The sequence below is a fragment of the Sapajus apella genome, unplaced genomic scaffold (assembly GCF_009761245.1).
Source record: "Sapajus apella isolate SASKATOON/1434 unplaced genomic scaffold, GSC_monkey_1.0 scaffold183, whole genome shotgun sequence".
Lineage (NCBI taxonomy): Eukaryota > Metazoa > Chordata > Mammalia > Primates > Cebidae > Sapajus > Sapajus apella.
In genome coordinates, this window is record NW_022437123.1 from 1,259,385 (window position 1) to 1,273,552 (window position 14,168).

At 39.6% G+C, this 14,168-nt stretch overlaps 1 protein-coding gene across 3 annotated transcripts in view; it reads left to right on the plus strand.

Moving 5' to 3' along the window:
- TMTC1 (transmembrane O-mannosyltransferase targeting cadherins 1) overlaps positions 1 to 14,168 on the plus strand; it is a 267,544-nt gene that overhangs the window by 204,276 nt on the left and 49,100 nt on the right. For all 3 annotated transcript variants that reach the window (XM_032268575.1, XM_032268576.1, XM_032268577.1), the window contains one exon: positions 13,727 to 13,870. In XM_032268575.1, coding sequence (XP_032124466.1) covers positions 13,727 to 13,870 — 144 coding nt within the window. The remainder of the gene's footprint in view (positions 1 to 13,726; positions 13,871 to 14,168) is intronic.

The following is a 14,168-nucleotide window of genomic DNA, read 5'->3' on the forward strand; positions in this document are numbered from 1 at the left end:
TTTTCTTTTTTTTTTTTTTTTTTTTTTTTTTGAGAGGCTGGAGTGCAGTGGCACAATCTTGGCTTAATGCAACCTCCACCTCCCAGATTAAAGCGATTCTTCTGCCTCAGCCTCTCACATAGCTGGGATTACAGACATGCACCATCAAGCTCGGCCAAATTTTATATTTTAGTAAAGATAGGGTTTCACCATGTTGACCAGTCTGGTCTCAAACTCCTGACTTCAAGTTATCTGCCCACCTTGGCCTCCCAAAGTGCTGGGATTACAGGCGTGAGCCACCCAATGCTGCCTAATATGGCAGAAGTTTTAAACCATACATATCAAGTTTGCTATCAAATATTTTCCCAAATGTTACAAGAAATATAAGTTCCAGAGGAATAATTGTACCAAAGCTTTTTGTTGAAGAATAGAAGATTTTTATTATAGAATAGAAGGTAGTTTTAAGATTTAATCAAGAATTATATTCTTTCATTAGATGACAGTTTCCAAAATGTTCATAATGCTTATCTCTGGTGGGTGAGATTATAGATTAATTTTTTTCTTTATATTTTCTTGTGTGTTCCAGATGTTCCAACAATGAATATCTATTCCTTGTGCAATGAGGAAATGTCATTTTTAAAAAGGCATATTCCTTCAAGGGTACATATAAAGTATATTTTGTCTTCAATAGTTAATTAACATTTAACAATTTTAGATAGCATTCTTGAAGGGAAGAAAAGACCAGTAGGTTTGCCTGAAACTTACATGATCGGTAGGAAGTGTATCAGTATCTTTTTAATTGAATTTATTATAACAGACTATATTCTGTCAAGTTCAAACAGAAAAATAAGGCAGACCCTCAGGCACAGCTTTGAGCAAAGGTATAAATTAAAATTCTCTGGCAGTTGATTTTACAGAGTTATAGTAGCTGGTTTGGTACTTCCGCTTCTTTGCTGTGAAACAATACAAATAAATGTTTGCTTCAGAAACTGTGCCTCTGGAAGAAATATGTCCCTTGAGACATTGGGAAAAACAATTAAAGCTATAAATATATAGTAATTAGTGAAGTAGTTTATGCTCTCAGACTAGGTTCAAAATACCTCTGGTTAAAAATATCATCATTTTCATGTGGATAACTCTGTGGCGAATTTTCAACGGATGTGGGTATTTTTGTTTTGTTTTGTTTTTTAAAGAAATAAATTGTCACTCTTTGTGTTAGAGGGAAAAGGAAAATACCAGAGCTGTTCATCATTTTGATGATTATTTATCCTTGGTGACTGGAAGATTGCCCTTATTTTGATGTTGCTATTTCTTGGTGGAAGTTGCTGAGACAGGGATTCCTCTCCCTCCCAGCTGCTCCACCTCTACTTCAACTTTCGAGCATCTGATGTTTTCCATATTTGCACACAGCAAGAAAGAGAGTGATTAGGGAAATGCAAGGTTAAAGGCGCTATTATCTGAGATCAATTCCAGCAATTATCCATTACTGCTGTAATGACTGAATAGCTCTCAAAGGCAATGGGGAAATTAATCATAAAGGTTGTACCTGTACCAGTCTGTTTTTGGCTGGCTTTCAGTGCTAAAAATAGCACTATAATAAGTTAGTGATTACGTATGGCATGAATATTCTGTTTCTTTTAAACTTTTTTTGTTTTTTGAATAATGAAGAAAAAAACAAACACTGGCTTCTTTCTCTTTACCTCATTTATAATATTTCTGTAGCATAAGGGAAATCTCCCCTGGAAAATATTGCATCTAAGATCGTGTATTCGGTTTAAGATCCAAATCATCAAAGAAAAATGTCAAAGCTCATTTCTTAAATCCTCAACAAACACAAATGTTAGCTTTGCTTTGCTGTGAGGGGCAGCTCTCACATTTATACCTCCTACAGTAATGTAAAGCTTGGGATTCTCTGTGTTGGAGATTTGGAAAACCACTGGCAGATCTGCCATATGCCTCCAGAGCTCTCTGACCATTTAGTTATCCTGGAGAAGGTTTCCAACGTTCCACCTCGTGTGATGGGAGTACAAAGTCCAGAGATCATCTAACAATTCAGCCCTTCCAACACAAAAACTCCCAAGAAATGCATCAGCTAATAAGCCCCAAAAGAGAAATAGTGATACTCCCTGAATAAAGTGAAGATATTGATGTGTACTTTCCATGTGTGTACTTTGTTAAATAGCTTAAAAAGTCAGTTAAAAGTGGAGAATCATAAAACAAATTAAGCAAACTGTTATTTTATTTCCCCCTAAAATTTCAAATGTACATCCATTCACCAATCTTCTGATGTCACATCAAGTCCTTCTCTTTAAGAATCTTCTGATTAGAATCTGCAAAAGCCACCTCCATAATTCATTGCTATGAGTATCAGTTTTGATATTTAAAATTGGAATAAAAACGTAAAGAAATTTGCAAAGTAATTTGAGTAGACTGAGATTTTTCTGTTTTTCTCCTCCAGTCTTTTACAATTATTTCACTCACATCTAATTCAACAGTGATTTTTTTGAACATTTTCAGAGTATTTACTTATTTTCCATAGAAATAACTCCTTTTGGCTATGGCCATATGACCCTGAATGTGCCCGATCTCATCTCATCTCAGAAGCTAAGCAGGGTCAGGCCTGGTTAGTACTTGGATGGGAGAAACAATTCCTTTTCACACTTAAATTTTATCAGTTGGCAAGACCAGGCTCTTTTCTCCTGGTATAACTAAATTTTGCATTGTGCTCTTAATGCTCCCATACAAAAGAAATCTCCATTCACTATTTAATTGTCTAACACATGGGAAGGAATAGAACTAAAATCTTTCTTATTAGAATGTTTAGTGTATAACGTAGAGACTTGTTATGATAATAGTGCCTACTGATATAATTCTTTTTATTCCCTCCTGTGTGGATCACAGGAACTTTGTAAGGACATTGCATTAGACTGTAATACATGTATGTAGACAAAGAAAGTAATAATGGATTGAGTACCAAAGAAACTATTATTAAAATCTAAATAAATAAACTATCATTAGAATCTAAATAAATAAACTATCATTTGAAGCTAAATAAATCTAAGCATGTCTAATTAACCACTGTTCGCTATGTCTTGAGTATATCAGTAAGACTACTTTATTATAATTTCTTTTAATAATGCTGCTTATAAAACTATTTTATGTCATGTTCAAACAGAAAAATAAGGCAGACCCTAAGGCACAGCTTGGGGTGAAGTTTGAACATGTTTTAAAAATCAGGAGTCAGTGAGTATTTTAGAAAGTCCTTCACACAGCCTATTTTAAGTGAACATTTAAGATAACTCTCTCATGACTACAGGTGGACTTGGAAACCAGTTGCTGTTTATTTCTGGAAGGAACTAAAATTTCAATACCATTTGTTAGCCATGTTTAACAAATGGAGATGTGTTCTTCAGCCAGTGTGGTATTTTCATGTATAAAAGTTCAAATATGCTTTCTAATATCACAAGTAGACATGAAACTACTTTTGTTTCTTCTTGTTGATGAAATTACTTTCTCACTATATATATGCTGTGTTACTTAAATCTGGCAGTTTTATTCATAAGTTCAGGAAATTAAACATTATTTCATAAAAAAAAAACACCTAGAATTTAAATCACATTGTGGCCATACTTATGAACTGAATTTCAAAATGAAATCTCCATAATTTATTTTCAGAAATGTTTCACTCTCTGTGGCTACCTTTTGTTTGCTTTAGACAACTTGTTCATTTTAAAAACTCTCTTATGTCTGGTTCCCCAGAAAATAGAATCCAAGGCAGAGCTTTGCAAGCAGGAAGTTTGTTAAGTAGCACCTCAGGAACACCAGGGCAGCAGGAGAGAGATGTTGAGTGGAAGGCAGTTCCAGCAGAGGCCTCAGCCTTTCAACCAAGTGCTGCATCCAGAACGGGAGTGTAGCCTTGGGGAGGCAAATCCCTGAGCCTGAGAGCAATGCCCAGAGAGAAGCTGGACTCTGAGCTGTCAGCAGCCAACACCCCTAGCAGCTGGGGATATACGAACTTCCGCCTTAATGGAAAACTCGGGATGGTGCAAGACAGCACCCACCACAACAGCTGGAATTTCTTGTATAAGTAAATAATGGCATGTTTAGCAAAATTGGGTTGAGATTTTCTGTTAAAAGTGAGGTTAGGTAAGCTGCCTACCTCATAGGATTGAAGGATTACAAGATAATCCATATAAAAGGCTTAAAGCAATATCCTTAAGCAATGTGGGCAATGGCACCCTCAGTAAATGTGATGGACACACACAGAATCCAGCCACCTCCTTCCACCTCCGCTGTCCTCCTGCCTCTCACCTAGACCTTAGCACTGTGCTCCTAACTGGCGTTGTCGTTTTCACCTTTGTCCTGCTTCCCTTCAGTCTGTTCTCAATGTAGCAGCCCTAGGGATTTCCACTAGCAGCAATCTGAAGCTCAGAAGGCTCCAGCCACCCCCACCTCACTCACAGGGAAAGAGGGACCTTGCAGCAGCCTCCATGCACACCCTGCACCACCTGCCCTCTTACTTCCCTGAACCACCACTTACTTGCTGCTCTTCTTGCTTACTCAGCTCCAGTCACACCAGGCTGCAGGCACATGCATGCCAGCCACATCACCTTCCTGTTTCAGGGGTTCTGTGCTCTGTTCTCTCCTCCCAGAACCCCTTCCCTCAATGGTTGCCTCCCTCACACCCTTCAGCACTCCTCATGCATGTCATCACCTCCATGAGGCCTCCCTGGGCCACCCCACAGAAGAGCGCAAGCACCACTTGTATCCCCTATTCCCTTCCTTTGCTTCATTTTTCTCCATTTATCACCCTCCCCTATACCCACCTATTGTTCAGTTAATCGTCTGTGTGCCTCCTCTCCCTGGTAAACCACATGAAACCAGAAATCTTTATCCTTATCCCCAGCATCGAGGAGAGTGCCAGGAACATAGCACTGAGTAAATATTTGTTGAGTGGAACAATGCTACATAGAAACATCTTTATAATGTGTTTTTTTGTTTTTGTTTTTGAGATGGAGGCTCACTCTGTCACCCAGGCTGGAGTACAGTGGTGAGGTCTCAGCTCACAGCAGTCTCTGCCTCCTGGGTTCAAGCGATTCTCCTGCCTCAGGCTCCCAAGTAACTGGAATTACAGGCACTTGCCACCACATCCAGCTAATTTTTGTATTTTTAGTAGAGACAGGGTTTCACCATGTTGGCCAGGCTGGTTTTAAACTCCTGACCTTATGTGATCTGCCTGTCTTGACCTCCCAAAGTGCTGGGATTACAGGCATGAGCCACTGCACCTGGACTTACACTGTGTTTTTAAAGTATGTGAATTACCTAGAATTTTTAAAAAGGTAACTGAGGTATAATGTAAAATCTAATTGCCATCAATAGCAGAAGATCCTAAATTACTTCTATCTTTTCCTCTTCTTGGGTGCCAGACTGACAAGAGGTAGACTTGTAGTGGATAATTTCATGTCAGCTTGGATGGGACAAGATACCCAGGTATTTTATAAAACATTATTCTAGATGTTCCTACAAAGATACTTCTTGGATGAGATTAACATTTAAATCAGTAGACTTTGAGTAAAGCAGATTATCCTCCAGAATGTGGGTGGGCCTCATCCATCCTGTTGAAGGCCTTAACAGAAAAAGACAGACTTCCCTGGAAGGAGAGGAAATCCTGCCCACAGACTGCCTTCTGGATTCCTACTGCAGCTCCTCCCTAGGTCTCCAGCCTGCCAGCCTACCCTGCAGATTTTGGACTTGCCAGCCTCCACAATTATGAGAGCCAGTTCTTAAGATAAATCTCTCCGTAAATGTAAATATACATATCCTGTTGCTTCTGTTTCTCTGGAGAACCCTGACTGATTCAGATTTTCCTCTTACTACCCTGCTCATTTTTTGCCCCTAAGGCTGATATCTTCTTTCCTGCTCAAGATTCCATAATTCCCAGTTTCTCAGAGATCTTATTTATAATCCTCTGTTTAAATCCTTTGCTCCCTGTCCTTCACCTGGCATCTTCCCATTAATATTTAAATATTCTCGAGTTGCTCCTACCACCATCAAACAAACACAGGAGCCTCTGTGTATCTCTTGTTTTCCTCCCCCTGCCATTCATCTGTGTACTTCCTTATCTCCATCCTACTTTTCAAGTGTCAAAACTTCCCAGAAAGTTGCACTGTCTTCCTTATTTTCTCCTATTACTCACTCAGCTAAATTCTGACATCAGTTCCCTCCCCACCTCTGAAATTCCTCTCCCCAGAGTCACCAGCTACCTCCATGCAGATAAATCCAATGGACCACGCTTGAGCATCAAATTACCTGACTCTTAGCAGGAGTTGACTTTGTTGACCACTCCCACCTCTCTAAAGTAATTCTTTTTTAGCATCTGTGACACCATGCTGTCTTGCTTCTTCTGCTCTTTAGACTGTCCTGTCTCCACCAACCCTTCATGGAAGAGTTCTCAGTACCCTTTCCTCCTTCCCTACACCTTCTTCTCTTCTCAAACTTTGCTTTCTAAGGGGTTTCTTCAGTCCCAAAGGCTTCAGTTAGCATCTGTGTGTCTGCTGGCTGACCCTCAAATCCATGACTTCACCATCATCTTTCCCCTGATGATCTACCCAGCTGAACATTTCCACAAATTGCCCTCTGCACCTCAAACTCAACTGGCCATCTTCTCCCCAAAACCTGCTCCCTGTCCTTTATGTTTCTCCCTTCTGTTCTGTACTTCAGCCAGAATAAAATCCCTTCAGTTTCTCAAGTTCTGTTTGGTTTTGCTTTCTCTGTTTGGAACTGTTTCCTTCCTCTTCCTGCTCTTACCCCTCCCTTGCACTCTCAGTCCCCTCTATTGCCGCCCCTCACAGTAAAGCATCATTGCTCCTGGAAAAAACCTTGGTGAGAGCTTCTGGCGCCACTCACTTGCCCTCCTACACAATGCTCTTGTCAGCTCCGGCTCAGCTTTACTGCTCTGTCTGCTCTCTTTACAGTGCCTTAGAGTCCGTTGGTCTTCCTGTCTTTCTTCTACCACAGTTCTTGAGGGCAAGGACAGCTTTCTCTTTACTGCTGTGTGCTCACAGCAGACAGCCTGGCACACTGTACATGCTTAATAAGTGTCTGTGAAAAGGAAGACTGGACAAACACAATGCATAAAATCTCTATCACAGGGCCCTTGGAGTCAGAGGACAACTCCATAAGGACAAGCAGTGTTTGTCGATGGCAGGGCTGTTGATATTTTGCATTACAACTTTCCTTTATGCAGAACTGTCATATGCATTGCGAGATGCTTCACACCCCTAGCTCCTGACCATTATCTACCAGGAGTGCTACCCAGTTCCTGCAGTGGATATTCAAAATGTACCCACTCTCCTCCCCACTCCTCATGATCTCCTTCCTTGGCAGTTATTAATTAGGAATACAGACACACTTTTCCTGCCCACCATTGTCTCTTCTCTGAGAGAATTCATCAACCAGAGTGCACTCATGCCAGGAAGTGTTAGTGCAACAAGGATCCCAGGTGTGCATCGATCTGTCATACAGGAACCACACAGGATTTTGAATGTCCTTATACCCTTGGATATTGCTTTTTCAATTACACATGTCTGGAATTCCATTTGGTGTTGAGCATATTGGAAAAACTTGGAGAAAATTGCTCTGGTGCCTATGGGGATCATTTGCTTCAGATGATGAAGGATTGACAGGCTTTGGAGGGAGTGCTTGACAAAAACATTCCTACATTCTTAAAATGGAGAGGGTTATTTGTTCTTCACATCTGAGAACTCTCAGTATAGGAGAAGCAGATGGATACAGAATGACTTGAGTGTTCACTAGGTTAGTGATGAAGAAATGATGGATGTAATTTTGACGGATGGGAGCAAGTTGAAAGCGCTCAGCAACAGTAAAGAGAGTGATTTTTCATAGGATGAAAAATCCATGTGAGGAAGGAGAACTGGCTGCTTCAGCCTGACATGGGTTCATTAGGGCTACAGAGGGAGCCAGTTAAACCACCCAGAGGTCCTGCAGCTGACCCCAAAATATTAAATGTATGTAGTGTAACAGGTGTGATGATGGATATTTTTATACCCACCATCTCATTTGTTCATGTAGAAGCCCATTTGTTCACAGAGAAGGTCAATATATTATTAAGCTTACTTTTTTAGAGAAACCAACTAAGCCACAGACATAAATCCAAAAATCACATAGTAAGAATGCCTCCCATGGCTTCTGACTCCAAATCCAGTTATTTTTCCACTCCAGCAAAGCAGTTTCCTATCCATCCTGCCACAAAAAACAAAGTTCACTCCAAGCCCCTGAGAAAGGTTAATTATGTTCACCATTTCTATTTAAAGGAATAGAGAAATACTTAATTCAGTAAACTTCCCAACCGCTAGCAGTAAATTCTCAGGAATCAGATTCAGCCATTTAAAATGATTCATTTCCTAAGGGCACTCAAGAGCCACAGCTTTACTCTACATAGTCTTGGGAAATTGACTGGGAGGAGTCCTTTTAGATCACTATTGGAGGTCATCCATTGTGCAAGGTCAGTTGATTTAGCTGGCCCCTCTTGGAGAGCACGTCACATTTCCCTGAATTGCATTTGAGGCTTTTTCCCAAGGCTATCTGTAGTGGATCAGAAGTACAGTGTAAGATGGAAGTGGTAGGACTCGTTTGCTAGGTGTTAACGGTAATTTCAAACAATTAAACAAGCAGACCAACAAAATGATCACTTTTGTTCAAGTGCTGTTTAGTAACATGATGACCTAAATTGCTACAGACTAATATGGTTGAAAATAACGCTATCAACTCCTGAAATGAAGATTATTTTGTAGATTTTTCAGTCCAGTGGAATTCAGGTTCTATGGTGGAATGTTTTTCTCAGTCATGTTTTTCTTTTTGACTCTTATTTTCTCAAAAGGAAATAAAAAATAAACATCTGACCTTAGCTTAGTTAACCTCAAATAAATTAATGTGTGGTATGAAAATCAGACAAGTATACACGCCCTGAAAATAAATCAGGGTGTGTATACTCTTAAAGGAAATTGCAAACTAGAGCACATCATTCAATATTTTTTGAACAATTAAATGCCATAAGGCACTCAGATAATGAAAAGCAAACAGCATTCTTAACTTTGGAACACATTGTACAAAATTTGAAGTAAATAACTGACATAAAATTGAAAACTAGATTTTATTCACGTACAGCTTATGTCTATGGCCCTTTATAGTTGAGGTTAAAGCCTAAGAAGGGTAAATCAGAAAGCCTGAATGTACATCTTACACACTTACTGAGTGTTGTTAATCCCAAATAGCTTTCTATAATACTGTGCTTTTCAGAGATACCATGATTATTTTTTATGGCAGAAGACAAATTCTTTGCAGTGAAGATTCTGAGTAGCCAAGCTTTCTGGGTATTGAGTTTATTTCACTTCTGCCACTGAGAACTAGTTCCTATAAGATCATAGCTGAATGATTTAGCCAAAGAAACAAGAAGATGAAAAGGAGAATTATTCCAAATGGAAGCTGTAATTTGTAGCAGTATGTTTATTTGCTGAATGTTGAATGACAAATGAAGTTTGAAAACAGATTTACAGGAGCCAGCTGCCTTCCTAACACAAGTGCCCCTGAGATGTCTTTTCTTTTCTTTAAAAGATGGCGTTTCACAGTCTCCCAGGCTGGAGTGCAGTGATACCATCATTGGCGCCCCACAGCCTCAAACTCCTAGGCTCAAATGAATGAGATGGCTTTTTTCATAATCTGCTATTTACTTAATTTCTCCATTTCCCTTTCCTTGACTATAAAATAAATACTACAGTAATTCTACTGAAGGAATTTTGAAGGGTAAATGAGACAATGTCTGAGAAAGGACTTTAGACATTTAAAGTAATTTTTACATATCCTGGGTCCTCTGGAACTCATTTTCTTTTGTCCCACCTTCTGTGTTTTGGCTTAGACAAGTGTTCCTTCCCAGGGACTTTCTCCTACTAATATGCTGACGCTAATTCTTCAGACATAAGATGAGAGGAATAACGTCCTTGACTACCTGCTCTATTAATTCTACTTAAGGAAATGCTACTAGATAAAAATTAAGCACCCTTAAAATGCTTAATGGATATTGTGTTTATCCAGAAACTGAACTACCCAATGCTTGAACACGAATTGTTCTTCAGCTCATAGAACCATTTCTCTATATGTAAGTGTTTGGTTTTTGTTTTTTATTTTTATCTTTTATTTTTCGGTAGCGACAGGGTTTTGCCATGTTGCCCAGACTGGTCTCAAACTGCTAAGTTCAAGCCATCAAGCCTTGACCTCCCAAAGTGTTGGGATTACAGGCATGAGCCACATTGCCCGGCCCCATACATTTCTTTTTTGATGAGGAAATAATAAGCTTCCTTGTACCCCAGAACAGTTGAACAATCTAACTTATTTTCTTTATAATAAATTTTTAAAATTAGATTCATCAAAATAATAATAAATAGCAAAAGAATCCTTATAAACAATTCAAATGTTGAAGAATACCGTGAGAAGGAAAATCCAGTGAGTGTTCTTACAAACAGGCCTGAAAAAATCACCACTGTTCCAGTTCAGCACATCTTTTGTTGAGGTTTTCTGCATGGGGAAGGGAATAACCACTATCAGGACATTTGTAAAACATACCTGTAGAAGTCAAAGTCAAGATGGACTTAATTTATTCTGACAATTGATGTAGCTACATACTCATCTCTTAAATTATTCATCTTTCCAATAGAAAATTCCCTTCCTGGAGAGATCAGGATTGAATTAGACTCAAGCTCATTCAAATGCAAATTTAGCTAAAAGTAAACACAGAAAATAAATTTTGTACTTGCTAGGTCTGCAGTAAATAGAAAAGTATGTTTTAAGAAAATATTTCCATCCGTATTTTTTTAAGCTATTTTTTCTGACCTGGTTATTAAGAATCCTTTTAATGAAATTCAGCTTGGTTTCATAAATAATACAAAGCTTGCTTGTGATTAGGTGAGCCTCATCAGATACCCAGAGAGAGAAAGGATATGCTAGCAGGCCCTTAGTATTTCCAGGAATAAGCAATAGCTACACATTTTCCAGGTGGTGGGCTTTGCTTGGTTATAGAATCAGTGAGTCCCTGTAAATATCAGCAGTGCCCTTCCTTGAAGAGTTGGGGCTCTTTGCCAACATAGAGCCTCTTCCCTGACTATAGTTAGTACCTCCTCCTGAGCATCACATTTTTTTCTGCAGCTGCAAGTTGGTTCTTAAAGCACAAGGTATAGTTCAGGCCTTTTCTCTTATAGTGCTTCTGTTTCTCTTTACTTCTCTTCGCTTTAGTTTTTAAGAGTTCAGGGTGGACTTGTATTCTACTTCTGATTTGAAGGAAACAAAAAAAGAGAAAGCCATTTCTGAAGTCAGTGACGTTTGAAATACATGACTGTTCATTTAAATGGCAGTGGGGTTGTGAGTGAATATAAAGTTCATGACGTTGGGCCTAAAAACTTGCTGGAGATGACCTGCTCTGCATGCAGAGCAAACAGGCATCTTACATGGGTGAGCCCATGGTGGAAGATCTTATTGAATTTATCCTGTCCCATTCTTTAGTGTTTTCACCTCAGAAGTTCATTTCAAGGGCTCAGAGACTTAAAGAAATAAGGAACAGAGAAAGTCTTAAGAAATTATCTCCTCTAAGGAAAAGGAAGACACATGTGCCAGATTTGCTTTCTGTTCTGCTTGTTGTAAAGGAAACAAGGAGTATGTGAATTGTCCTCACCATGTGCACTGGACAGCCCTTTAATCTTTTGAGGGTTAAAGTGCTTTGCTTAACCTAAAAAGCAAACAAAAACCTAAGCTTCTTTAGAAGAATTTGAGTCGTAGCTGTGATGTGCTCTGTAATCACTTCCAAGGTAATTCTTAGACACAAGCTTCACAGGACACTTTTCGGGGCATGGAGTGAAGGGACAGGTACAGCGTCATAGCCTCATATCTTCTAACAGCATCTCAGAGAGAGCACCAAGCGCTTGTCTCCCAGGAACTGAAGTTGGCTGTAACGGGGCCAGTATCAGAGACCCTTATGTTGTCTGAGCTAATTAAATGCGATCAGAGAGAAGCAAACAACAGCGCATGTGCTAGCTCAGGGCGTTTTCTGCCAGACTTCCTCTAAACATTTCTCTCCTATCAGCCTCCAAAGCCTCTGTGAATAATTAGGGCTTTCAGGCTTTGGGAGGATATAATATTCATTTGAATTGATTCTAGCCTTTGTCAGTCAAGAGGAACATTACAGAGTGCCTTCCTAGAAATATTAGTTCTGAGGGATGTTTATAGCTGTTCTGTAGGGAGTGGGGAAGGGTCAAATAAACTTAAGAGACTCTGGGTAAAGCAAAGATGAAAAAGCTCTACAACTTGTCTTTCCTGTCCTTTTAATAGGAACCTCTTCTGTCCCAGAATTAAATTGATCTTTTAGAAGGTATGGAACAGGGGGCAAGCATGGCATTTGATTGTCAAGGGGCTTGACAAGTACAGATCCTGTTTTTATTACTTGGGCATTATCTTTGCATTTCTACATTAAAAGCCAGCTCCACTGGCTTATTCACAGTACCCTGGGTGACAGAAATGGAACAAATCCCGTAGACTGCTAACTATGTCCACTCTGAATATATCAGAAACAATTGAATTATGGAGCTGTGTGGATTTGGCTTCTTTATAGTTTTGTGTTTAGAAAATAAACTGGTTCCCTTCCTACCTTAATCAGCATAAATTTGGTATACTGATGTCTACCTCATCCTCCTTTACATTTGCTTTTGAACATGGGGAATGCTATTTTTGACTTCATTGTGGCTTTGTTTTTTTATTTTTAAGTGTTCTACATTCTTAGTATTTTCTGTCTGAGACTGTACCAGGACAGGTAGAACCAAATTGCCGTACGAGGGGGAAAATGAGATCAAATAGAAAAAAGTGAAGGGGAAGCATTTGGAGGTAAAGTTTATTTTAATAGGATGATGTTTTATATCATCCTTTCTCAGTCATGGCAGCCTTACTAATGCTCCAATCCAAAGATGTTTATGGGCTGGGTATGGTGGCTCCTGCCTGTAATCCCAGCACTTTGGGAGGCCAAGGCAGGTGGATCACCTGAGGTCAGGAGTTAAAGACCAACCTGGACAACATGGCGAAAGCCTATCTCTACTAAAAAATGCAAAAATTAACCAGACATGGTGGTGACGCCTCTTGGGAGGCTGAGGCAGGAGAATCACTTGAACCTGGGAGGCAGAGGTTGCAGTGAGCCGAGATCGCACCATTGTACTCCAGCCTGGGCAACAAGAGCAAAACTCCATCTCAAAAAAAGAGATGTTTATGAAGATTCCACCCCAAAGGCTCACTCAGCATCTGGTGTAAATAGTGGACCCTGCACAGGGAGCTGGTCAGAAGCCCCACCGGGCCAGAAACTGAGGCCAGAAACTCAGTACCTGACGCAAGGAGGATTTTCTATCACAGGAAGTGGAAAGTAATCTTATTACATGTCTTTAACCCTGGTAGATCCATATACTATTTATTCTTGTACCAATTAAGAGTCATTTAATTATAAATATGTGCATCCCTGCCCTAATTATATACTTTTCAATTGTAAAAGTCAACCAGTAAGATTGGACACAAACCATTCAAGTACAAGAACAATTCAGTGTTTCATTTTAGCTATGCCATACCTGGAGGAAAAAGAACAAACAAATTGTGCCCAGTTAAGAAGTTTTTGAACTATCACAGCTTAATATTTTTAACTTTTCAGGTTGTATCCACGCCATGCAAGTGCCCTGAACAACCTCGGAACACTGACGAGAGACACAGCAGAGGCAAAGATGTACTATCAGAGGGCTCTCCAGCTCCATCCACAGCATAACCGGGCTCTTTTCAATCTGGGGAATCTCCTTAAGTAAGTGGAACATTTACCATTCATCAGGAGGCCTTGAGATTCCAAGAAACCCTTTTTTTAAGTAAGTGGAACATTTACCATTCATCAGGAGGCCTTGAGATTCCAAGAAACCCTTTTTTTCTCAACACTCATTAGATTGTGCTGCTCTTCCCTCTTTCTAGAGCTGTATAATTAGAGTTTTCCGACTTTGGGAGCACAAAAGTTAAATTGTCCCATGACAAATATTCCATAATACACTTTAGGAAAAGCAGCATTCTCTGAAGGTATAGACAAATGGTTTAACCACACTTCTACCCAG